Source organism: Buceros rhinoceros, unplaced genomic scaffold (genome assembly GCF_000710305.1).
Source record: "Buceros rhinoceros silvestris isolate BGI_N320 unplaced genomic scaffold, ASM71030v1 scaffold9411, whole genome shotgun sequence".
Taxonomy (NCBI): domain Eukaryota; kingdom Metazoa; phylum Chordata; class Aves; order Bucerotiformes; family Bucerotidae; genus Buceros; species Buceros rhinoceros.
Window position 1 is genome coordinate 41,828 of NW_010394822.1, and position 26,646 is coordinate 68,473.

Sequence of the window (26,646 nt, forward strand, 5' to 3'; positions counted from 1 at the left end):
CAACAATTTACAAAGTGAATGTAGTTAATAGTTAACTTAATAAATTTACTACTAGTTCATGAATTAATTTAATTTAAAAAATTAATTACAACCAATGTAACAAACACAGAAGATCAAATAACATTAGTAGATTGTGCTACCTGCTTAAATAAAACATTTTAAAGTAAATCAGTTGAAAATCTTTCACTTTTCATGGAGTTTGCAGAGGGAGGAGTAGACAAATGGGTACTGGAAAAGCTTCTAACCTAGAAAATCGTGTTTGCTTTTCTCCAGTCTCAAAGTTCAGACCACTTTAAAGATAAAAGACCGTGTAGGAGAGGGAGCGACGCTTCACAAGAAAGACAAGAGTTACTTCGGAACCCATCGGCTGACCTCAGAGAGGCACGACCTCCAGCAAAGGCAGGGAGGTTTTTGCCTGACTAAAGACAGCAAGATCAGCTGGTACAATTTCTTAAATGGATAAAACTCAGATCTCCCTGGAAATTACAAACTTTCTGGTAGGTTTGGCGTTCTTCTAAAACACCTTAAAATGAATTTATTTCAGAGATCAGCTGTGTAAGTATCAATTTTGTTAGTGAAGATACAAAATCTAAAGAATTTGGGAGATGAAGTATAACGAAATTAGTAACCTTCTTAGACGCAGCTGAAGAACAAAAGGCCGAAAGAGTGAAGCTCTTCTCTTCATTCAGATATGCAAAACCATTTAACACTGACAATGTCTGAAGAAATGCCTACTCAAGAAAGAACCATTATTTTCCAGGCTCTGCTAAGACTCAGTCATGCTTTCCTTCATGCAAGAAGCCTGTTGACGGAAAGCAGTTCTGGTTTAATTGCAAAAAGAAAATTTGAAAAGGCAACCAAATCCAGGGAAAAAAAAAAAACTCCATTAAATTATGAAACCAATAAAAAAACCCATCCATGAATGCTACGATAGCTACCTGACAGCCACAGCTTCTCATTTGTTTGAAATACACAGTGGGTAATTCACAGCCATTCACTCCAGAGCCCTTACAACAACAAAAACAAACTCTGTTTTTGAATTATACGAATTTTCAAAAGTGCAAATGTAAAAGCAACACCAGTCATGAAACATAAGCTCAAGCATCTTTCCTTCCAAAAGCTGGGAACATTTTGTGCAATGTGCACATTTTAAGACACCGTGCATGTAATCACCAACTACTCTCTTCAACCTGAAGCTTCTTCTGGAGGCATCTCGGCACCCTTCAGGCAGAAAAGCCGTTCCTGAAACACGTTGATCTGCACAGCCAACACACGGAGAAAACACAATAAACCATTCAAGTGTAGAAATTAATCTCTTCTCTGGTTACCATTTGGTTGTGCTCCCAACATACAGAAAGAAAGCAACTGACACACATTAGTGGTGGCAAAACTGGAAACTTCTCTTACTCTTGATGATACTTCTGTAAGTTTGTGCACTTTTCCTTCTCTTGCTTTCCCTGTTTTGCCAATAAAATGCAATAAAACTGCAGGAAAAAGGAGGTAGCAATATCATGTTGTCCAAGGACAACACTACAATTTTTTTCCCCATTATCTTAAACCTAAAGAGAGCCATAGGGGTTTGTTAGAACAGTTGGTAAACTCTACACTACTTTCTTCAGCTCTTATTCGACTATTTGATTTAGCTCTTATTTGGTCCTAGCCGGCTTTTCTCAAACCATTTTATTTAAAGGCCAATGGCAGTCTCAGCCTGATGTCCAACATCAGAAACACTCAGAGCATGTAGTGAGATAACAGAACAAAACAATACTAGCTTTATATTAACTGCTATTGAACTAGGGTTTCCTTTTTGTGCTTTCAGATCACAGGGTACAACAACTACACTTCAGTTATCGGTTTCAGTAACATTTTTGTCAACGTAAGTGTCAGGATGTCACCCCTCACATTCTCAGATCAGCCTGTGGAAGACCGTTTCTCACTGTAAAACACAGTACTTCTTATAGTCGGACTCAAAGTCTTCATCCATGCTGCTCGTGTCTGCCATCTTCTTGCCGTCTATCTTTGGCAGAAATTGTGCATAGTCTACCCCCTGCTGCTCGTAGAAAAGAATGTAGGCAGAGTCGGTGTCGATTTCGTCGGGATGCAGCTCCTGAGAAAGAGAAAAACCTCGTTTGAAATAACCAACAGCACAATTGTGTGACTGTTACTGAACTTAAAACACACGCCATTGCCCTGGAAGAAGTATTTTTAACCGGCTGTTTACAAGAAGAATCACATTTTCTGTCTCCCTTATTACAGTTATCAGGCTCCATTATTTACTTGAAAAGTATGACACATTTTATAGTGATAAACGAAAATACTTAGCAATGCCAGAACTTAATTATTCAGTAATTGAATATAAAACTGCTGGAATCATGAAAAAATATTCTTAGGCCTCCATTTTTAGTCGTTTTTCCATCTTTGTACAAAATAAGCATCTTTCCTTAACCATGGTAGCAGCTGATGAACAGATGTTAACTTGAAAAAAATCTCACGTTCAACGTCAGTTAACAATTTCAATATTTATCTGATTAAGATTTTGAGATGCTTGTGATTTCAAAGAGCAGTTCTCAGCAAACAGGTATTTCTTTGGCTCTAGGTAACCAAGAGGAAAATTATTTGCTACAGATATAAATTATTTACCTTACAGCTACTGTCATTGTAGCAGTACCACTTGTTGTTCGGGTTTTTGGCATAAGTGACATAGTGACCCCCTCCCATGATTCCTGAATGGCACTGAAGAAAACGAAGAAGAAAAATTCTGGATCAAACATCAACCCCCACAATTCACAGAAAAAGATCATGCATTTGTGAATGATTTCAAGTGAGTGGCAATGGTTCCTGTCTGCACACTGGAGCTGGCTAACTTCAGATACTGCAGCAGAAGAAACGTTATGTGGGGATACATATTGTGCTCAGTTTCATGGCAAATTCGTTTTGCTGACAATGGCTCTACTTTGTTCCCTCAAACAGCTCCCTACTTTCTGCACTGAAAACACAAAATGCAGTTAGTCAAAGCAACGCCACATAAAGAGCGTTTCCTTGCATAAAAGCTGCCGACTTACCGAAATTGCATATAGATTGTAAATGGGGTTAACACACACTTCTCTTTGGTCATCCGTAATATCATCCTCGCTGTGGCTGTCCATCTGCCCGTTGATGCTGCCGTTGCTGTACGCATTCTGCTCACAGATGTACCCGTTGGCCAGAGTCACCTCATTGTCCTGAGCAGGGTACAGTTCACTCTGGCTACCACCCAGCATCTGCCCCCTGGTCAGAGCATCACCTTGATCAGAAGTAAATCTCTGCTCCTGGTCAGCACCGTTCTCTTTACTCGTATCCAAATTTTCTTTGCTACTTGACAGTTTGTTTTTACCCAGCTGTGGTAGCCGCAGGCGCCCTTTACCTCTTCCTAAAGTCCTTGGGCTACTATTTGGGCTACTGTTTTTACTTGAAGGACAGCTGGTTCCGCTTTTCCTCCCCAAAGATGGAGATGCTAGAACAGAAAACACGTGGACTACTAAGATAAGTAAACACATAGTCTAGATTTAAAAAAAAAAAAAGCAAATAAAGGTTTTTGGTTTTCGGAATAACCAAACATTAAAAAACACTGTTTCACTGCAGCTCGTGAGTAGTATATAAAACAAACCTGTCTTTGCAAACACACATACAGACACCTGTGAACTGAAAATTAACGATTCTATGCAGGAGCACATTCCTCGCTCTTACTCCAGCCCTTACACAAACAGACAGTGCCAATATCTGTTGTCACTGAGTAACTTTCTTCTTCTTTGTGTTTTTTAAGCTTCACTAAGCTTTACAGGGCATACAACAACAGAAATGAGTGTTTCAAGATAAATGCAGTGCTTTGGCCAAAGAAACATCAACATTTTGTTCATAATGGAAGTTTGGGGTTTTTTTCCCCTCCAAATATCAGTATCGATTGGGATTTTCCCCAATCAGTACCTACCTTTGACATTATTCAGGACAGTTGTGTTCAGGGAGGATGGACTTCTGTTCAGTGTATCTCCTTCTCCCGGTGTGTAAGTGATCTGAGGATCTATTTTTCTAGACTCCCCTTGGAGAGTCCGTGGTTCGGGAAGGCTGTCGACCTGGAGCGTTAGCTGCTTTCTTTGAAAATGACTTGGGTCCCTTTGTACCAGAAAGGCACTTGGGTCAAAATTTTCTCTGGGAAATTTAACAATTTTCTGAGATTTTATCCAGCGGCCATTTACGAACTGGAATCTTTTCAGGTGAATGATCTAAAGAGAAACATGTCAGAGAAAATTAAAGGAGGGCACTTACACTTAAACAGTGAGTAATTCCACTGTTTAAATATAGTTGGTAATGAAACACACACATTTGATCATATGCTAATAAAATCCAGTAACGATGCTCTGTGTGACAATTTGGGTTTTGGGATCAAGTCAGTAAAACATGGAACTAACATCTTCATGGGGAAATGAGGGAAAAGGTTGCTTTGATTCAGTGATCAGCACTTTGCATTTTGAATAATCTACCTGAATTGGAAAAGAGACAAACACAGGTGTTACAAAACCAGACACAAGATCATGCCACTGGAAAGACTGCCTAAGCGTGAATTCTATGGCAGAACAGATGACACGGAATGCAAACCACCACCATTTCCTGCAACGTGTGAGCTAAAAAGATTCGCAAGGATTTGTGGGTTTATTTGCCTACATTACAGAAATGCAAGAAGCAAACTATGCCAAATGCCCCTCCTGGGACTGGGAACAAAAGCAAATCTCCTTATTCAGAACAAGCAGACACATCTAGCAATTCAAATTTCTGATAATGTACTTTGGTTTTCTTGCCGCAGAGGAAAATTACACAAGGTCATACCAAAATAGGGGGAAGTCTCCAAAGATCCAGTTTTTTGGTGGCCAAACAATGGGTCTTGCATTTGGAACAGTAGTACATCTCATCCTCTCCCAGCTCCTCCTCACTGGTGAAGGCTCTAAGACAGCTATCCAGATTGATGGGCTCTGCTTGAGCTCGCCGGCTTTGTTCAACACTTTCATGTTCTTCTACGATCTAAAGTGAGATAAAACTGTATCTGACTTGGAAACACATGCAAAGTGCTCAGAGAAAGGATCTATTCACAGTAACACAATTAACATCATACAGTTATTTAGAAATAAAGATAAAAACTAGATGCACTAAGTTTTAGCAGAAATTGTGTTTTAATTATGAAGTGGCAGACGTACAAATAATGCACTGTCTGTACTCCTGGGTTCTGCTTCCAGAATTATCCATAAAGCACAAGTTTATAGATTCAAATCACATGTTTGAACAACTATTCTAGATTAACTCAGCTACAGGCTTACCTTTAGAACAAGGTTTTGAGGACTCAGATGAGGAAACAGGTTTACTCACATCTGTATCTGTTTATAGCACCAGTGTGCTTAGAAAATTTATCAAATTACCATATTTTGTAATACATCATGGAGACTGGATCAAAAGCAACTCACAAGAGACAGAAAAAATACTGCTGTGGTTTCTTAAAAGCTTCCCTGCCGCATTACGGTCACATAAGAGGTCTCACATTAAGACACTAATTTATCCAGAATATACTGTTTAATGATTACTGATTTTAACAAAAAATGGACAAAAGGAGCATCGATTAAAAAAAAAAAAATCTGATTAAATGGGTTGTGCTTCAGAGCCATTAACAACCAACAAAGGGTTTGTGTTGAAATTTTACCCGTTCTTGGGACGTCTGGTAGCGCAGATGGAGTGCGGTTGGATCCCAGTCTACAGCAATGTAAGCGTTCCCAACACAGGCTCTGTCTTCTGTGCACTCAATTTTACAGCCACGACAAAATCTAAATCAAAATGTTAGATGTGGTAAGAAAACTGTCCAATGACTAAGTTTTACGTTACTCCACGCTACTTCTGCTCCCTATTTTGTAACATACGCACGCACAAAGTTTCAGGCCTGGCCTTCAGCGTGAAAGGGAGGCTTTTTTATAGAACAATAATCAGTGTCAGTTTGCTATTTTACTGCAATTAACTGAAGTAGTTGGGTGAGCTCAACCATCTACCTGTGTAAAATGCTGACCAAGCCTACCTGCAACACCAAAAAACCGCGTTCTGTCTCCACAAGTATTTTACAACATGACAGCTAATGTACTTTATTTATCTAGCTGTAGGAGACTTCTGTTTGAGTATATGCTCTGAGTACCTTTCAGCAAGGGTCTGGAATTTCTCTTAGCATGTCTTTGTTCAGGGAAAATTCTAAGCATGCTTCCAGGTGAATTTCTTACTGTCCACTTTAATTCTTGCTCTTCAAATGGCACAGGAGCTAGCGAGGGTAGATGCTTTACATCTGGAAGTTTGGCTTTGTATGAAAGCCCCACAAATCATCCCCACACACACACACGTGCCTGCATATAGACATACATGCACACAGAACACTGTAAGGGGTTAAGAGGTTTTTGATAATCTCACATCTGTCTCCCAATTTAAAGTTTCTGTGCCAGCAGAGCCTCCCGCTCTCCAAGTCGTAAGAGCTATACTACAGCCCAAGCCTGCCACGAGGGATTTTTGGTTCAATTAGATTCTAGATTCTTACTGTTTGATATTACCTGCGAAGTCTGACACACCCCACAAACCCATTACCATGAATTACATTTCTGCTGGAAGGAATCACGTCTTTAAAACTAAAAAGGGCATTTCACCTGTACCACGGACACCAAGCACAGGAATTCCCATCCTTCTGAACGACCCGCAAGGTGAATGGATACTGATAGCCCATGCTATCATCACTGAAACAGAAGAGAAGGCAACGTGAAACAGGAGCACTCTCTGAGACTGCCAATTACCTGCCTTCTCTATGCTTGCCATGTTTACTCAAGAAAACCCACAAAAAGCCCCTCAAAATAATAGTTTTGATTAGATTAAGCTATTAAAACGAGATCTGCCTTTACATTGCTTAAATTTGTCGGGTATAATTAACTATCAATCAGTGGATGAGAATTGATCAACCCATTTGTGAAACGCCAAATGTAAGTGCAGCTAGAAGGTACCCCGCATTTAACTGAATTAAAAAGGATTAGAAGCTATTTTTAATTATTGCCATTACTAAATTGCAGGACATTAAAATGACTTCTCACAAGAATAACCCACTAAATGGAATCTGCAGGCAGGAAGCACTTCGGGCAGAAGCACACACAACTGCTCCTGAAGTCCCTGACATTTAAAGCTTAATTATACATTAAAAAGCTTACGTTCACACAACAGAGGTATTACAAGAAGTCAAAACTGATAAAGATTAATACAATTTTAAATCTCCTAAGCAAGTCTAAGCCACTGTGTTACGTAACTGAAGCCACAGACCAAGGTGCCAAACTCACCAGTCTTGTGCATGATTGCTGGCTTCCTGAGGCGGGAGAGGGCTGGCCAGCCTGGAAACCTGAATCCACACGGCATCGTACAGGTCTCTCTTCCGTGTGTGAACCGTACAGGGAACAATCAGTGGCATTCCAAAGAGACTAGGACGATTCTTCTGAGATGAAAGAAAATATAATTCTGTCCGCATCTGTGTATGGGAAATAAAAGAATGACTCAGATAGAAGTATGCACCCACTCATGCTACAGCAATTACTAGGATGCTGACTTGGTTACTTATTTCAGGCTTTGGCAATTAAAATAAACCATTAATTCTATTCAAGTACTCTATTTCAGCAATTTTTCCCAATATTAAATACTGTAAATTTTGATCACCGACTTTAAAATTTTTTGTACTTGATGACAGTATGTAGCTGTTATTTGGGCTTTAGACCACATCAAACATAAATCTGTATTTCAACCACGTACAGTATTTTCTACTTCACAGGATGCATATTTCTTATTTTTCCCACCACATGGTGATATTGTAATGCAGACACACACCTAATGATGCTAATACCTGTCCCCAAATGACCTCCATGCTGGGCAAGCTCATATTTGCTGGAGGAAGAAAACCTTGGCATCTAAATGAGGCACTACAGACTTCTCCACAGCTTGTTCCAAGCAGACAAATTAATCCTCCTGCTACATCTCCCATTTATAAGAAAGACTTAACAACACTGAGACAAACAGCTACCACCCTGCCTAAGTTTTGTACAATTAACCCTTTCCATTGATTAGATTTTTGACAATCACAAGTGTGACAACAGTGATCACAACGGTGGTAACAGCGGCTAGTGGCCATTACTTGAGAGAATAAAGCAAAAAAAGCCTCATACAAACACACAGTAAAGAGAAGTTAAATGGCTTCCTGGCTCACACCCACCAGGCTCTAAATGTCAACAGCCTTTCAAGTCTGGACGCGGCGCGCACAGAACGTGCAGCTATATGAGGCGTTCAGTCATCCAGCTTTGACATTTAGAGTTCATCTTAACTACAGGTGCTTTTACAAAGAGTAGTTCACGCTACAGAATAACCCAGGAAGGCACTATTTATCTTCACTTTGTTTCCGCAAAAGTAAGGCTTTTCCACATACCAGGAAAGAAATGTATTTCTAGTGGCTCCTCTAATTAGATTTGTTTCTGCTCAAAGAATTTGGAACATTTAATCAGGGAGTTAGCGAACGCCCAAGTATGCATCTCAGCGTTAGAGAACTGGGAAGCATGCCAATGCTTGGGAAAGAAAAAGACACCAACTTTAAGACATGATCTAAATTTACAAGAGTTGTATTTCTGTAGAACTTGGCACTCACTTAAGGAAATGTATTCGTGCTCTCTCTTCCTAACAAAGAAAAATTAATTTATCATATGGACATTAAAAAATCCTTGCTGACTTTCGAAGTGCGTAATGCGAACGATGCATAACAAACAGAACATACTCACCATTTTTCTGTGGACTGCGATGATATACCCGGTACATGGACTATCGGAAAGCACGGGTACGTGACCATTGAGAGTCCAGTTGGCAAGGTTACGCTCTGTTCCACATGGCACTACAGTATTTGGCATTCCATTAGGAATTAGGGTTGGTTTAGGAAGGTCCCCATTCATCATTATGTTGGGTGCTCCATTAGCCGATGGCCCAGTTGAGACATCTGTAGAGAGACACATTCTCCATTATCTACAGCAACCGGAACCCATCACAAGATTTTTATCCTTTCCATTCTGTTCCATGTAGTTCATGAATTATCTTCTACTCTCCATCAGACTGACATCTATCCTTTCATTTGCCTGTAACTTTGCAAAATCAGAGCAGGCAAGAGCAAAGAATACAGAGGTGTTTACACCCCAAATAGGCAACCTCAAACAGTAAAACCAAGCCATTTATATACATCCTGTCTTAGAGCCAGCCCACAAATAATAAAATATTCTGTGTGTTTCTTGTGTCTTTAACTAAACTGAGTATATAGGGATCTTCAGATTGCAACCTGGGCATGATCCTGAAAGAATCACAGACCATCAGAAGGGTACTGAGACTGCTCACAGCTTCTCTGGGGATTTTTTTCTTAATCCTCACTGTTTACTTGTGACTGAGAAGTAAGGTTTGCTCCTGAGTTTCTCCAGTACTTAAGAATTGTGCATTTTAAATGAATGGGAAAATAATTTAATTATGCTTTCTTTTACCTGTTTGCACAGGACTTGATGCTGATGTAGGGGATCCTGGAATCGGTATTTCAAATGCACACAGAAACCCACTCACTGATAACCGCACTTTCTGGTTGTCTTGAGGAAAGTTCTTCAGTAAAAAAAGGAAAATTAGTCACATGTGTGTATACTTCTATCTGGGATTCCGAACACGTTTTGTTCGTTTGAAAACAGTGACTCTATCAGCCTACCTCCCCCCTCCCAAGGGCTCTCTTACACCTTCCTAGACTGTAAAAAGGGAGCCAACAAGGACACCCCTTTGCAGGTCTCTGTGGCATGACTCGAGAGAGATGTCAGTGGCTCTTTAAACAGAGAACACCTAATTTCAAGTAGTCTTAATTGTATTCAATGACAGCAAAAAATTTTTATATATATATATACACACACACATGCACACTAAAGCCAGTCACTTATTAATGCTTCAACAACTTGACAACGTTTAACCTCAAAGCACTCTAACTTGATTTATTACCTCAGGATGATTTTATCCCCTTTTTCCTAAACATATCATTAGTAATCAATTCCATTTCTGCAAGGTTCTACATCACTATGCATTTTGTTTACAGGTGGTTTATTTTGGTTCCGTTTACTTTGATTTTATATCTATTTAAAGCAAGCCAAATTACGGTTTAAGAACAAAATAAAACTTCATACAGAGATACAACTATGCTGATGTTTTTCATCACATGTTCAGTTAAATTATTTCACAGTTCTTGTAAGTAAAGCTTAATGTCAAAAAAAAAAAAAAAGTGTGCCACTGTAGACAACTAACAAACAAAACCATGAAAGTACGTTGGAGCAATGATTATTTTTTTATTCCTACCTTTATATTGGAGCTGTGCACTTCTGCAAGTAGAATCTGTTCTGGTTTTAGCCCACAGAGTTCACTTAACTGTTTTTTCAGACCTGTATACTTTTCATCCATGTTCAATCTCAGGCCATATCGAACAGGAGTAGTACCATCTAATTTAATTACTTTAAAGGGGAAAAGAAACGCACTGCTCAGCAAAACAAGAAAGTTCTCAACAGAGTAATACATTACAGCTACTCACTTACTAGAAATTACTTCTTTTCCCCAATTCAGGATATGATTTTACCTTTTTTTTTACCAGCCAATTCTCGAAGTCTTCAGACAAATGCTAGAAAATCTCTTGCTACATAGGCAGTAGAAAATGGTTTTGAAATTTGTCTCACTTTCTTACCATCTCCCCTTTTGCCTCTTTTCCAACAACACAGGGGTTGTTTGTAGTATAGTTCATGACTATACATGAAGTACAATACAATATACATGAAGTACTTCATACAATGAAGTATTTTTTCTTTGGACACAGCCCCCAGCCCTTCTTTTCACTCTAGGATTTAGGACAACCTCCACAACAGCGAACAGAAGGAAAGTTCTCAATCTGCATTTTACGTGTTTCTGTATTAATTCCTTTAGTCAAGACTATTTAACTGTCTTCCAATTAAAATACTTGTACTCTTTTTATATAAAACGGTTACAGTATTTTTAAGCATAAGCACTAAAACAAACAAAATTTGGATGTTCTGTAGCTGTCCTACATATACAAGTTCTATTCTAGCACTGATAAGTTTATAGGGAGTTAAACAGCTACTCACCTGTAATTTCTAAGTGCATATAACTATCCATTGGCAAAGGCAAGGATAAAAAATTGAAAGGGTCAAACCTAACACTTATATGTCCACAAGTTTTACATTTTACTTGTGATTTCAGCTGCCCATGAAATAGATCTACCACAATGGATCGGTTTCTTCTCAGGTGGTTTTCCCAGGCCTAAAACAAAGTACAGAAAAACAATACAAAGTTAGCAACTGACAACTTCTGGCTTTAACTACAGGAGGTAGGATGTGCTGGAAGACCTCCAAAGTTTCATTAGCCTATGCAAGTCAAATTATTTCCATAGAAGTTGTTTACTAATTTCTAATAAGTAGGAAGTGTTTAGTTTCAACATCAGTAAAGAAAATTTATTTCAGTTAACAAAATTATCAAGGCACGACATCGTTTAAAGTACTTCTGGAAGGATCATCGAATATTTCAAAATATTTTGTTATTCAGTAATTTGAGGAGTTCTTCAAAATGATTGTGAAGTATCATCTTTATAACTTTATTATAATGCTTAAAACTCATTTTCAGCTCAAAGGTGGAATCGTTAGAACTGTGATGTAAGAAGTCAAGTTCTAAAAGGCAGTACAGTCCTGAAAGAGTATTGCCACAGGCAGCCTCATCAACAACTTAGCATCTTAGTACTACAGGGAAAAAGAAACAGCAGACAAACCCCAAAATTTTAACCCATACCTCTGCTGCTACCTCCCAGTCTGGTCGACCATCACTGTCTTTCAGCTCAACATATGGCTTGTCATGAACTCTGTTCAAATCCTCATGAAGACCATCCAAAAGAAAAGCCAGAAGCTCCTGAGAGTCTTGCTGTTGAAAGCCATTAAATCTTGGAGCATATTTTGCTATCGTCCACTATGGAAAAAAACCCCAAACAACCCAGAAAGTTATTTAACATCACGTAATAGAAGTTGTACCAATAAGTCAAAATACTGCAGACAAGACGCATGCTGTCAACAAGCACAAATTCAACTGCCAAGAGTTAAAAGTGTCGGCCTATTCTTTCAGAACAAAAGACCATTTTTTGTTCCTAACAAGGGCTATAAAAGCCCCATCTTACAACCTCTGATTCATACCAGGTAACTCCTTCCACTGAACCATGGTTATACTCCACAGAAAGCTACTCAAGTCCTGAGCGCCAGGATGTCTGAACCCTGGGATGCGCATCTTGCTCCTGCACAGCCGCTTCCTGAACACCTCCCTACATTCCTTACAGGCAAGAAAGCAAATTCCACGGCCAGTTTGGAGTAATACACGTGGTGACTGGCTGCCCAGGATACGGCTTCACAGGCAACAATTATGTGAAATATATGTCCAAGTTTCCTTCCCTTTCTCTAGGGAAGATACTGATTTGAGTCCCAGAACCATTACGATACAGGTAACACCAGGAAAAAGTGTATTAAAAAAAATCTCTGCTACTCAAAGAAATTCTTGCTTTCTACTTTGAAATGACACACATCACAGACTCACCCGCAGCTTTAACGGTGCTATATTCTTCTGAGTTCCACTCCACAACTCCTGAACCAAATCCCCATAGCACTTGGCCATGTGTCCTTTCATTCCTATTGGATTCGTCCTAGAAATCATGAAGTAATTAATACCATACTAGAATCTAAACAAAGTTCAAGCATGGGGTTAAACAAGGAAGTGCAAAGGCTTCTTGCTGAACTGTTTTAACTCTCCCAGAAACAAGAGGTTATATTTTCATGTATCTAATCTAGTATGCACGGTACAGCTGATGGCTGATAACACTGAATTTAAAAGAATTCACTCATACAGTCTACTTCTGAAAGCTGAACCTCATTTTAAAGAAATGCCAACAGTCTCAAAGAGAAAATTACCTGTTAAGTTCATAGAGGTGTCTTCCTGAGATGAAATACCGTGTTAGAGGTTGTGTGTTACTGACACACTGGATACTGGAGTTCATGAAGCATGTGTTACCCAGATTGCTTAATCCTGTAGCACCCTTTTCAGTAGGAACTGAGAAAAAGAAAACATAATTACAGCAACTGTGCAGATGTGAAAAATTCAGAATGGTGTACTAGTGGAGTTAAGAATATGACATTTTCACAGGCATCAGTTCAATTAACCTGCTCCCAATTATGAGACTACAGCTAGTGTAGATACAGCAGAGGACCAGCCTGCTCAAAATATCTGCTCCCTCAACTCTACTCAATAGCAACTGAGGTATTTTGTTGGCTCCGATACAACACAGATATCAGTACAACCCATACCAACTATTTTCAAACAAATAATTATGGTACTGAAATTTCTGGATTAATTCATTAAAATCTTAACTATTTTTTACCTTCAAAATAATCCAAGATTAAAAAAACACAAACTCCAGAATTTGCCATGTGCCATTTGCTACTGCTGCAACCAAACATCTACAAAAGGATCTATCTACACATCCAACCTCCCCGCATCCAGCATCTCAATTAAGAAATCAGAAGGAACTCGTAAAGCAGCACAGGCATAAAAAACCCTCTTAAATGTTAAGAGCACTAATATTAAAAATAATTGTTTCAACGTAATATAGGCTCTTGGACTGCTCTTCTCATCATAATTCAATAACTGTGCTGAGACACTTACCTTTATGTCTGTCTATTTTACTGCTGTTTGCTATAAAAGACATCTCTTCTGGCCAGCTCATGTCTTTGTTCCGAACTAGAACAAGATATGGCATAAGGATATTTGGTTACTTCCTTCAGTGAGCTAATACAGCTGAAAAGGTTTAATTAAAATATTCTAATATTTAATGGAGATTAGAAATTTGGTTATTTTTAATTGTTATTTTTGCTAGTTATCATTTCAATGTTTCCAGTCATTATTGGAAATCATTCTAATACTGGCATCATTCCTACTATGCCAGAAACATCTTTAGAACACAGCCTTAAGATTTCTTTCCTGTTGGATAACAAATTTGTCAGTAAATGCTAACACTTCTTTGAACAGATTGGAACAAATCTGTTTGCTTCATGAGCGATCACTAATATAAAAAAATGATTCCAGTGTATTTCAAAACAGGGACAAATTACAGGTGTTTCAAGATAAAGTGGGACAGCCTCGGGGTTCTCTTTCACCTGACCCAGCAAGGTGCTGTCCCTCTCTAGAGACATATAAATTCCCATTTTTCTCTGGTGTCTTAATGCAGATACACAATGAGCTGCATCACCCACTCTGCCAATGTTACACTGATTACATCTGAGCTGAGCCAAGCGGCAGAAAGGATGAGTCCCTCCAGCACACCAACCTGAGGGGTAATACAAAGCTACCTCAGCGAAACTTGTATAGAAACAATGCAAGACCCAGGATTCTGTACAGCTCTGTGTCATAAGGACAGCAGCAGACTGCAGTAAGTATCCACACTCCTGTTCCACGTATCAAAAAATTAGCCCAAAAGGTCAAACTAGTTGAAGCCTCAGCTGATCCGTGCACCTCGATACCCCTGACCAAGGCTTAATGTACGTGTGACGGATCACACTGCCCAGTGTGGCAGCGCATGGCAGGAGGGCGAGACACAATGGACGTAAATTGAAACATGAAAGGTTGAGGCCTTTTAAGTCTCTTTTTCAGCACAACAAGAGTCAGGCAGGCAGTCAGTCAAGTCCCAATGTGTTAGGTTCTCTCCAGTTGTGAAAATAAAAGCAGCTTGTAATGAAAATCTCAGAAATGAACCCGACATGGACTCAAACGTGCAGTTTTTGTCACCTTTTGCTCTGTAAGAATGTGTTCATGCAAATATCACCGCCTGAACACCTGCGGAATTAGTGAAAGAAGAGCCAGGTAATGGAAAAGCCTCAGATGCCTCACGCTGCTTTTTTTTACACCTCTGGTATTTTAGTTATCATTGTAAGGACAGTGGATTATTTCCAGCTTTGGTATTTCTTCCTTCATTTCTTTCAAACACATACAGAGACAGACAGACATCTATTCACACATATTCTTCTTTCTCAAAACATTTCAAAAAATATAATATTTAGGCAGTAGGCCTATATATTTGTGTAGTTTGAGCAGTTACAGAAATGGGTACTACACACCATTTATTAACCATATAGACACCCATATAAAACTCTAAGTCTGTAAACCTATTACAGACTCTTTATACCTTCTATTACTAAGTGCTGCTCATCTTGAATTTTAAGGTACTCCAGCCTGTGATCCTCGTCATCCAACAAAGTAAGATAGTTCTGCAGGAGAAAAAATACTTCATATAGTTATTACTTCTAGATTTAAAATTCTCTGAGGATATTTTAATCTCGAAGCAATGAAATTAAAACAGTATCAGCAATTTCTTCACAAAAATGAGAGCTCCAGATTCCTACCTATGTTAATTAAATACAGTAGTTCACCGATCTCCAGAAGCACCTAGTTCAATGCTTTAATTTTGTGAGGTATTTCTTTAGAATGAAAGAATTACACGCACTTAATGATTTGGAGGAATACATTCTGCTTGTTCGTTGTGATCTGAAAAGGATCCTGAATGGCTGCTGTCTTCTTTGTCAACAGAAGCCTGCAGCATCATGTGTGTCAACGAAGGAGTATATTTTTATTCCCATCTAAAGCCATTTCTATGAAACTTCATATCAAGCCTTTTCATAGGTTAACCAAATGCCAATTTTTAAATACATCACAGGGTAATTAAATGTTTGTCAGGCTACTAGGAAAACAAAAGATATGTTTTCTGGGTCATTAACACCAACATCTGAATTTCATTGCTTGGAGTGCACAAAAACCCCTAGAAAACAAGTGGCAGGAGGTTTTCCAAGCTGGGCAGTTAACCGGCAAAGAAAATTTACATCCACTGCTCTTTTTTCTCGTGCACGTGTATTTAATGTTCCTAGAAAAGACTAAGATGTACAATATCCAGTAGCTGTTTAAAAAACAAAAAAGAAAAGCAGAAAGACCAACGTTACCTCACTGTTGTATAACCAGAGGCGCATATCCTCTTCTTTTATACGTAGCCTCTGAGAGAGATATTCATGTATCTCTTTAATCGTCTGCATTCGACTAAAGCAGCCGGTGTAAGCCAAGACTCTTTTTAAAGGAGCGTTCGGTGAAGGTACATTCCCTGGATTCACAATCGTAAGAAAGGGGCAAAAGATAATGTATACACCTACAGGCCAACTGAAAGCAGATCAATGACAACTTATACACTACGAGTACGCTTTATGAATGAGAAGGACACAGTTCGACTGCTTCTGTTTATGTACAAAATAATGAGTTTGATTGAAAGCTGGTTGTTACTAACCCTGTGGGACAACTAACTCGTTACCGCAAAGCAGATAAAATTACCTTCTTACCAAAACCTGTTAGAAAATTGCTCCCCTAAAATTATTCCAGGAAACAAATAATTTCAAAGAAGTTTTAAAAGACTGGACTGTTCTTTTCTCCTCTTAAAGACAGAGTATCGAAGACAATGGTAATTTTCAAAATAAAAGACTTCAAAATTTCATGAGAATTTTCTTTTTAAGAGAACACTGTAAGCAAAAAATAAGGTCAAAAAAATCAGTCTGGCTATTCTTGGAAGTCGCGTGACTTTGCTTCAGCTCCTCTGTGAAGATGAAATCAGCCTGGCGGTTTCACAATAGCAATCTTCTTAATAACTAAATTCTCAAAACATTCTGTGAAGATGCCTTGTATTTTCACCAGAATTTCTCAACAATCTCATGTTTGCAATGCAAATTAATTCCATCAGTTGCGATTGTTGCTCTTTTCTATAATAACGAGCTCATCTTTAAATAAAACATTTACACAAGAGATGAGGCTAACTTTAGACATTCTATTTTTTGATCTTCTTTAGTTTAAGCCGTGGAAGTTCCCCACTCCTCACAGAGACGGGTCTGTAATGTACTCATGGAAAGCTTTTGCTATGAAGCCAAACCCAACCGGGCAACTGCATTGCTTGAGGAACCAGAGAAGTGACTTTGTTCTAGTTTCACTGTCAAACAATTACAATACACAGTACTCTAGGAAAGGATGCAACATTACATGCGATTTGTCAAGAGAGTAAAACTACACTGCAATCATCTTAGAAGGCAGCAAAGCATCTGTTTTGCTTCAGTATACCAAGCAGAGTACTCATTTTTTTAAAGAAAACAAACAGGCACTTTCTGAGATTAGGGATGGGAGGATTAGTTGTAAGATTACAGCAAGAAAGCACATTTGAAATCCAAATGATTAATCACTGATTGGACAAATAAATTAGTGCAGAGCAAAATAATTCCAAATCAAGATCAGAAGATTCTCTTTATTTGATTTTGGGCATTTTAGGATGTCCAAACAAAGCAGTTTTCATTTTATTAGGTCAAGCAGGAAAAATGAATTTGGGTAGCAGGCAGTTTCTGTAGCGGAACTCAATCAAGCAGACAGCCACTACCTACATGTTAAGTTTTAGATTCTAGCAAAGCAGTGAAAAATTGAGCATCTGCATGAGATTTTTAAACTCAGGCTAACACCAGCAAGGCTGAAGGATTTAATTTTCAGTAGCCAGGTAAGCCCATTTCTAACTTAAATTACTGTGGATGCTTCTGTACATTTGTGTGAATCCAAACGCACACAGCGTGTGAACATCAGGTGTTCCTTCAAACCTCTGCGTGAGGCTTTCTGCTGAACTGCCTTTATGAACCGCATCAGGTAACAGTCTTCACAGTCCATTAATTCAACCGCTTTCTAAAGGGTATTAAATATTTTGGGCACTGAATCCTAGCTGCCCAAGTAACTCAGCACCAGCTGGCTGAACAGCAATTCCATTTATGATACCACTGGACTATCCTGATGCATCAGTTCTGTGGCTACAAAATTAACTCCCAACAGGAGTACTCAGATCTGCCCTTCTCACTGTTTAGTTTATGCAGTGCTCATTTCTCACTTTCAACTCACCCACCTATTTGCAGTTACTACGTGACTTAACTGACTCCACTGCTAACGCTCCCTCACGTCTCTTCCTCTCCAGAGGAGACAGGAGGAAAGCCCTTCACCCTTTACCGAGGGCTGATTGTGCCTTACAGGTGATTAGCTGGTGTACAAGCACAGTGGCAGCAAGCTGTGGCTCTCGCTTTCTGAGAAACTGCGCACTTGTATTCTTGCTGCATTCTTAAGTTACCTCTAGGTAAATGCTGAGGAAACATTCTCAGGCTCATCATACCCATATTCACCCAGATGTTGGACTGCTGTGTTCGAGTGGCAGGCTGCTGTCTCAGGAAGAGCAGGTACCGAGGAAATAACTCCAATTCAGGCACATTTGTTTTGCTGTTTTTGATCACCTAGCAAAGAGGTTTAACACACATTTTAGAGACTGCTGATCCCAACAAAATCCCCACAGGAATAGGAAGCAATGATGAAAGCATACTGTTAAAAAAACAAACTGTGTTTTACTAGGAGACGAGAAATCTTCTGAACTTCTTATGGAGTCTTCAGCAAATATCCACAGCTTACTGATTTCTAAGCACTTTTTGAAGCTTACTAGTTGCAGATTGTCAAAAGCAAACACCTTTAGAGGAGAGTGGCTTCCTGTACGACACCATGGGAAGAACATTTTTATAATCCTGAAATATACGTGAATCTACAACGAGCCTTATTAACTCGACTCAATGTATACTTCAATATTGAGGTTTCACGACTGTGGAAAAAACACACACAGGCTGAATAAGACATCTGTTCTGAACTTTTCAAACTATAAGATTAAAATCTTCATATTGTACGAACAGACTGAAACTTACTTCTCTTGCGTTTTGCTACGTTGACAGAAAAAGCTGACATTTTCTGTAAAGAAACCACATAATAGTCCCTGCTGCGGGGTGGGAGACTGGGACCATAAATGCCTCTGCACATGGGTGCAGAGAATCAAATGGTCTTCAAGAACTCAAGTGTTCAGATAATTGTCAAAATATTGCTTAATTACAGAAAAGCTACAGTTTAGACATATTTACATTCCTTTGCAGACAGGATATCCAAACTAAAATTCTCCCACTCTGCATACAAGTCTCGTTTCTAGTGACCCCATCACCAAAATCTCAAGCACGTCAGTTTGTGTATAAAGAGATGTGGATGAGGAGAGGTGTTTGTTTCCATGGAGAATGTGTGGGAGCAGAGTAACAGAAGCCAGTGATTTTTCACTGTAAAATAATTGCCAGTACTACAGCTAACAGACCAAACTGTCAAAAATCCTACAGCTAATTCTCTCCCATTTGTGACACTGAATATTTGTGACACCCACCACCTAACCTCTCTTGCTAACATCAAAAAGATCCCCTCGCTTCCTTTTTTTAAGGGTAGCTCCCATAAGAGACTGCCTGACAAAGAATAAACCAACCACGGTATGCAATAAATATACTCCACAGAAACTGCAGAAAGTTTCCAGCATTTCTAAGTGAACAGAATGAATTACTTCCAATTTTTCTTGCCTCCAATATCAAGCTACTTTTTTATGAATTCAGTATTACCAATTCAAGGCATGTCAGCTTTAGCTTCCAACTCTCACGATCCATTAATAGGTTTGCAATATTTGCACAGAGAAACAGAGAGATAGCTCAATAAATTCTGAGGAAATTATATGATTCAACAATGGCTATTGCTATATAATTACTGCTTCTCTTTCAGAAATGCTGTTGCCGTTTTAACTGCAACCAAAAAAACCCTCACTGGGTAACTCGGACTAACGATGAGTCCACTTAGTCCATTCCAGTTAATACACAGGACTTTGGCATTTGGAAATTGTATCCCGAGATACATTCTGCGTTGTGCGCAGAATTAATTTTTAATCAAAGATACTACAGCTTTAACCTAGAAAATACTGGTTTAGTCACAAAGGCAAATTCAGTTCTTAAAATTTTTTTTTTTTTTTTTAACCAAACACTTATGCAAACAAGCACAAACAACACCTTATCTTTGATAGGCCCTTGCTAATTAGTTCATTTTATTACAAGGCTTTAAGTGACTACAGGCAATAAGTGTGGATATAAAAATGCAGAATTACTGATTTGTAAATTCATCTTTTTATTACACAATGGAAACACTTATGTTGATTGTTTGTAAAACCATTTCACAATTTTATTGTGATTCACTGGCTTTTCTGCTGTAATAAATGTGAAAATTAACTACATATGAATTCTTTCCTGACAAATGCCGTAAGTTTGGAGAAGCCTTACTGATTTTGTGCTGAAGAATGAGAATCATCATTACATGCCTCGCCAGTAAGATTTTTAGTTACTAATTAGAAAAAATAAAGGCAATTTTTGTAACACTAGAAGAAGAAGAACAGCAAAGAACTATTTATTTTGAATATATGATCTGCTCAAAATAAAAACTGGTATTCACATGGGCACAATCTGTAATACCTGCAACAACTGAACTTGAAGGACAGCAATTGTCACCTTGCCCCCACTTCATGACATTGCAAGAGAGGAGAAATGCATTTTCAAAGCTGCAGAGTCCCGCTTTTAATGCCATTGGTTTTGCAGACCAGCTGAAAATTTATCTCAGCTTTTAAAGACGAGTGTTTTGATGTCAAGTCTTTTAACCTGATCTCAAGTTTACTTTTGTCTGCTTTAATAATGCCATCAGCTGAGCAGCACTTCCACCCCGTTGCACTGTCTCCGTGGGATTGCGCTGCAACCTCCTGGTAAACATCCACAATCCACCTCCATTCCTGAGACTGTTGTTTCACAGCTTCAGGGCTTGGCATTTGCACTGTGCATTTTGGATGAATGGGAGATGACCACAGATTAACTTGTGCATCTGGCAGAAGCTCACATCAGGTTCTTTATATTGTATCTTGGGGGTTATGGCAAGTAAACAGTATCTGTCATTGCAACTTACCGGCCTGGGCAAGGACAGATTTGCTCCATACCAGTGGTAAAGTGCTCTCCAAACTGGTTCTGGTACCATTACGTAGTCTTTTCCTTCAACCAGTTGTGGAGATCGCTTTAATCTTCCACCCTCCATTGTTAATGATGCAGCCTTTAAACAAAGAGGGATTTTGTCAAATCTGATGTGGAAAAAGCAGTATATAGCTGCAACGATTTTAGTTCACCAACACAGAACACTTCTTAATTATTTAAACACTTTTAAGTAGCAATTAGCAAATGCTTTTCACACGGAAAGATGGTATTTAAATGTACTATAATTAACACTCCAGCTTCACTATTTGCTATTTCTCTAAAAGGCTGTCCAGTGTAAAATTCAAAACACATTCCTCTTGTGTCACCTACTCCAGCAACTTCACCTAACACACAGAGAAAGCCAGTCTGTGCTCATCACTGATGATGCCAGTCTGTGGTTTACGTTTTGTTGCAGGAATGCTGGAAAAGCTGCCAGTTTTGTTTTACTACTAAACTATTTTTCTGGGTTTATGCAACAGGAATAAACTCTTATATTTAGATTAAAAACATAAAGTGTTTAACTGCTAAACTATTCTACATTTAACGCTGAAAGCGGTGTTTTCCTAAATGCCTTTTTCATTTGTAAGTTTTAAGAACATTTTGAATGTTTCTTTTCTTGCAGAACAGCCAATAGCAGCCTCAGAATTAGATCACAATTTTTTCCTCTTTAGAGTAGGAAACCCAAATTTTGTTATACGACAAAGCAGGGTTAATTTAGAATTAAGCCACTACCTGAAAAAAACCCCAACATGTAAAAAGCTGTGATACAAGTATGCTAAAAGATACCTCTCCTGAATTCGCACGACCGATGCATTTACCTTCACTGGTTCTTGTGTTACTAGGGGTTGGTTATCGATAGCTCCTGGCTTCTGAGGGTTAAGCTGTAGCAAAGTATTCCCATTGGTTCCGAGGAAACACTGATTATTATTGTCCGAAGTATTATGCTGCCTAGCAAAGGATACATCAGTCCCTGGTGTGCCAGGGTAAAGAGTATCTGTAACAGAACACAAGAAAAACAAACAAAAACCCCTATTTCAGCTCTTGACTCCATAAACATGAGTTAAACCCTTGTATCCTTCTTCTGTTTGTTTTGAAAAAAGGGTATTGAAGAAGTTTGCTATCCTTCCTACGTCAATAAAACATGCAACTTTTCCCAGCCAGAGTGACAAATCCACTATTACTCCCAGAAAATGTAAAGAAGCGGATAGAGAAGATCCAAAAGCCATAGCAGATACTCACAGCGTTGCTGCTTTGAAAACAGCCTAGCTAGGTTTGCGTGAGCAAACATGGTTAGCATTTTCTTGTTGTCTGCATATCCTGAAAATCTTACATACAAAACCAAACAGTCATACGATAAAGCCTTTTTCTTTTTCCTCCTTGAAAAAGCAGATGTTTTTGTTCTTACAGAACCTCCTCTGGTTATACAGCACACTAATCTAAATTTCATGTTAAGAAAGAACCTTTAACCTCAAACTTGCCTCCCTTCCTGCCCCCTCTACTTCCCTCAACCCCTACCCCCAAAATGATCACAGTAATTTATCTACTTTAAATTGAGGTCACAGTTGTAAGGTACAGATTTTAAAATACCAGATGGAACATTCAGCTGTTGAGTAAGAAAAACCTCGACTTCTCACATTCTCACAAGAACTGACTGAAAATCTTCCGTAAAATCCCTTCTTTCGCAAAGATGGCTGCTGGAATCTGCACAAACTCATTTAGATCACATGCCCTGTAAAACTGTAAGCATGCTTTTCCTAAATTTTTTTCAGCTGCTTTCCTCTCTGTAGTATCCCAGTTCATCCCGTTGCAAGAGACATTACCGTATCAACTAGATATGAGCTAGAAACAATTTAACGTGCAGAGGGCAGAAAAAAAATCCACTCAGAAAATAAATGGTAGGACACAAACTATCTTGAAAACAACTCTGGAATCTAATCGCAGCATAAAAGACTAATTGCTGTTTAAACAAGACTGTTTCTTGTTTAACCACCACCGAGTAAAAGCTCCTAGTAATTCAGCGGTGTGCAGAGGCAGGCCACTTCTGCAAGCTAAACCGTGCTCTCTCTTCACCTGGAGGAATCATGCAGTATGTAGTTTTCTCAAAACCTCCAAGGAAATAAGATGTTATGCTTACTGCTGCTAGTAGTCTCTGAGGCTTCTGATGCAGTAGAAATATTATCTGAAAACTTTTCTTCTGTTGCACTGAAGTAATTAAGACCTCCCATTTTCTCTTCTCCCTGTTCTGAAGTATTGGCTGCAGCAGCTACGAGTGAATTCTTACCTCCACTCAAGACAGATGAAGGCTCTATCACAACAGGGTTTGCATCCTAAAATTGGCAGGCAAATAGAAAAGTTAAATATCCACCAAAGATGTTTAGCATCAGCCAAACCAATCACAAAAATTCACAGCTACATGACCACTTCTGCATATCACAGTGAACTTTACAGGAAATAATTCCTATATTTACTGATGAAAGAGCTGCATAAACAGCCAGAATTGTTAGACCAATCGAATAAACTATCTGCACAATACAAAAATTGTGACATATCAGAACTATTTTCTCTATCTAGATACATAAAAAGACAACTATTTTAGACAGCTATAATTACAGACTATAAGTATCTGAAGATTTGTCCTTGTTGAATTTGATATGGTTAAATGAGAACAGCAAGCACAAGAACAAAAAACATTCCTGCCTCAAACCTGCAACATTTTTGTCTTCTCTAAGTTTGTTCTGAAACAAAGTTCCTGTGTTTCCTTTGGAAAAACAGCATTGCAAAGGCAGCCTGTCTGGCTCACAGGCAAGATAAAGGTGGAGAAAAAATGTGCATCCCCACAAAAGCATGACTTGCCTTCCCAGTACAGCCAAGATGCAAGGAGAACCCTACCCCGTGTACAGCACCAGTCCCAAGAAGAAATGACAATAAATGGCAAAGCAGAAGGGAATTAACCAAGCCTTAGAGACGAAAAAAGAAAACCCATGTGATGAACATCACTGTAATGACACCGGGAAAAGGGATGTTTCCTGGTTTATGTGGTCCCCTATTCACCACATCACTAGAATATCTTGTCAAATACCAAAACTAAGCAGTAAAGCTAAAAGTATAAAAATAAGACTAAAATGTGTGTTGGAATTACAGCAATCTTTTCTAATTTCACGGCAATTCTGAGTGTTCTCTTTGCTCGAGAGGCGGGCAGCGTGACTCACGGCGTTGTGCTATTATGGGAAGGATTAGGTATGAAATCACGAGCCCTGCTGAGTACTTACACTATGACCAGGACCACGTTACCTAGTATTTCAGGCATTTCAGCCATCGTTCGTCTGACACACTGTGCCCAAAGAACAACTGTAATTACATGCTTAATGCATACACTGCAGTTTTCGGAGTGTTTTTAGTTATTTGTATTTATAAAACCACTCAAATACTTAAGTGATTACTTACCACTACATAAAATCTTTTGAGAAATAGTTTATTTTTCTTGTGTAACCTGCAAAGACTATCTCCACCTCAAGTAAATACTATTCAACTTAATTTTTAAAAATTTAATAAATATAAGTTCTTTTGCAAAATTCATAGGGATCTTTTAACCTGGATATTTTACTTGAAGAGCACCCTGCAACGATAAGGTTTTAGTAGGACTCCTTTGATCACCATCAGGTACTGCTCTCTTTTTCATCATTGTTTATGAATCAAATTATATCAATTTCTTCCTTTATTTAACCAGAAAATGAATAGTGTGTATTTGTGACCCAAACAAAATCAAAACCCAAACTGGTAGATTTATTATCAAATGATTCAAAAGACTTCAGGGAAGTACTATTGTGAGAGTATTTTATTAAAATATTTTGATGTGTAGGAATGATGAAGCAAGATACAGAAAGAGATGACAGTTTAAAGAAATTAGAGTGAAAAGCTCACCATGTGGCAATGATTCAGCAAAACAATCGTTTTCCTCTACGAGAGAGGAGATGCTGGATTTCAAGCATTACTGGTTAAGCAGTCATTTGCTCCACAGTCTTTTTTCATGAACACATTCACCAATACCAAGAAATCACTTATTCTGAATGCATTACTATTGTACTTACATATTTGACATATTCCTTCCACTGCTGCCACCACGGCATTGCAATAAGAAACCAGTTGTGCCCTGGCTGAAGGCCATACCTGCTTTCTCTTTCTAACCAGCCTCTGCACATAAAGCATAAACATGAAATATTATGGAGCAGGGAAATTAGAGTCTGTCTTTTGGAAAAAAAAGGTGATTCTGAAGCCTATTTAGATTCTGAGCAAAATACGCACCTAATAATCTGTCCTTCCTCTTCTGGAGTGGCAGGTCGTAGCCCCAGAACTATATGACACACCTGGAAAGAGACAGGAATTCTTATGAAGACCTACACCACTATGAAACGAGCATTAGGGAAATGGAAGAACAGAACAACTCCCACGGGACCTCGCAGAACCTCCTTTTTAATTATTTAGTGAGATTTCCTAAAATTGAACATCATGACTGAAACAGAAGTATTTTGAGGTATGAGATTCACAATCTGTTCCCCCTGTTTAGACAGATACTAAGACTGTCAGATACCCCGAGATAAAGGGAAACAGAAAACTAATTTTCATTGTTTTCAGGCCGTGAAAGATCATGGGAACTGACACGGATCAGCCATACAAGAAGAGAAGATGACTGTAGGTTCTGGAGAGAGGGAGTGGGGAACTGGGAGAACACCAGCTGTTGCAAGGGGATAAGCTACAGGTTAAAAGCCAACAAAATGGGAAGGGGAAGAACTGGGGTGGGGTTTTATTCCACGTACAAGATGGCAGTCCCAGGGGGTGAGCATTTCGCTCAAGTAATTACCATTACTTCCTGGTAAACCCATCCTGGCCTTGGCTGCAGTGAGGTCTCTGGCCCGTTTCTCCCAGCCACAGGGCCCGCGGCAGGGAGCGATGAGCGGGGGAACAGACTCCGCAGGAGTCTTTGTTTCCCACTGCAGGGAGGAGGGTCAGCTGTCTCCTCTCTAAGACACTCTTCAAATTGGTTGCTACTCATAACTTGATTTATAGCCGTTTCCTTATGTCTCTTTTGAGGCCATCAATTTGCATCTCAGCTGGAGATTTCTAATGACTGGTGAGATATCTTATTTAGATTTATATTACAGTGTGAGAGACATTTCACACTCTGAATAAAACAAAGGCCATTAGCTGCTGGGAAGCAACAGATTTTCCAGCACACACAACACAGCTGGCTCAGATAGTTCTTTTTAAACCCGTGTAACACCGTGCCAGTATCAGATTCTTCATATAAACTAACCTCGCTGCAAACAAACCAATTTGTTGACAAGGTTTCCCAGGCGCTCCCCTCAGACCACTTCGCTTTTCTGTCTGCAGAGGAGACACACGAGCTCAGGGCAGTTCAAACAAATGCCCAGACCAACCAACGGCAGGCTCTGCCCTGTGCCAGCTTGGTGCCGAGCCTGCAGCATGAGGTGAGGGTGCCTCATGTGGTAAGAGTTATCAAAGG

The 26,646-nt window shown here is 39.0% G+C and overlaps 1 protein-coding gene across 1 annotated transcript in view; it reads right to left on the bottom strand.

The window, feature by feature from the left end:
• Positions 1–1,285: 1,285 nt before the first annotated feature.
• Positions 1,286–26,646, bottom strand: part of USP32 (ubiquitin specific peptidase 32) — a 52,193-nt gene continuing 26,832 nt past the window's right edge. The window contains exons 10-33 of the mRNA XM_010145341.1: positions 25,428–25,489; positions 25,214–25,316; positions 23,260–23,452; positions 21,944–22,119; positions 21,064–21,204; positions 18,392–18,509; positions 16,161–16,315; positions 15,353–15,434; positions 13,837–13,911; positions 13,086–13,224; positions 12,715–12,820; positions 11,926–12,099; positions 11,229–11,403; positions 10,435–10,586; positions 9,591–9,702; positions 8,850–9,061; positions 7,374–7,558; positions 6,699–6,785; positions 5,723–5,843; positions 4,861–5,052; positions 3,968–4,259; positions 3,063–3,493; positions 2,641–2,733; positions 1,286–2,107 (exon numbers count right to left, since the gene is read on the bottom strand). Of these exons, the coding sequence (XP_010143643.1) occupies positions 1,934–2,107; positions 2,641–2,733; positions 3,063–3,493; positions 3,968–4,259; positions 4,861–5,052; positions 5,723–5,843; positions 6,699–6,785; positions 7,374–7,558; positions 8,850–9,061; positions 9,591–9,702; positions 10,435–10,586; positions 11,229–11,403; positions 11,926–12,099; positions 12,715–12,820; positions 13,086–13,224; positions 13,837–13,911; positions 15,353–15,434; positions 16,161–16,315; positions 18,392–18,509; positions 21,064–21,204; positions 21,944–22,119; positions 23,260–23,452; positions 25,214–25,316; positions 25,428–25,489 (3,750 nt within the window). The 3' untranslated portion in view covers positions 1,286–1,933. The remainder of the gene's footprint in view (positions 2,108–2,640; positions 2,734–3,062; positions 3,494–3,967; positions 4,260–4,860; positions 5,053–5,722; positions 5,844–6,698; positions 6,786–7,373; positions 7,559–8,849; positions 9,062–9,590; positions 9,703–10,434; positions 10,587–11,228; positions 11,404–11,925; positions 12,100–12,714; positions 12,821–13,085; positions 13,225–13,836; positions 13,912–15,352; positions 15,435–16,160; positions 16,316–18,391; positions 18,510–21,063; positions 21,205–21,943; positions 22,120–23,259; positions 23,453–25,213; positions 25,317–25,427; positions 25,490–26,646) is intronic.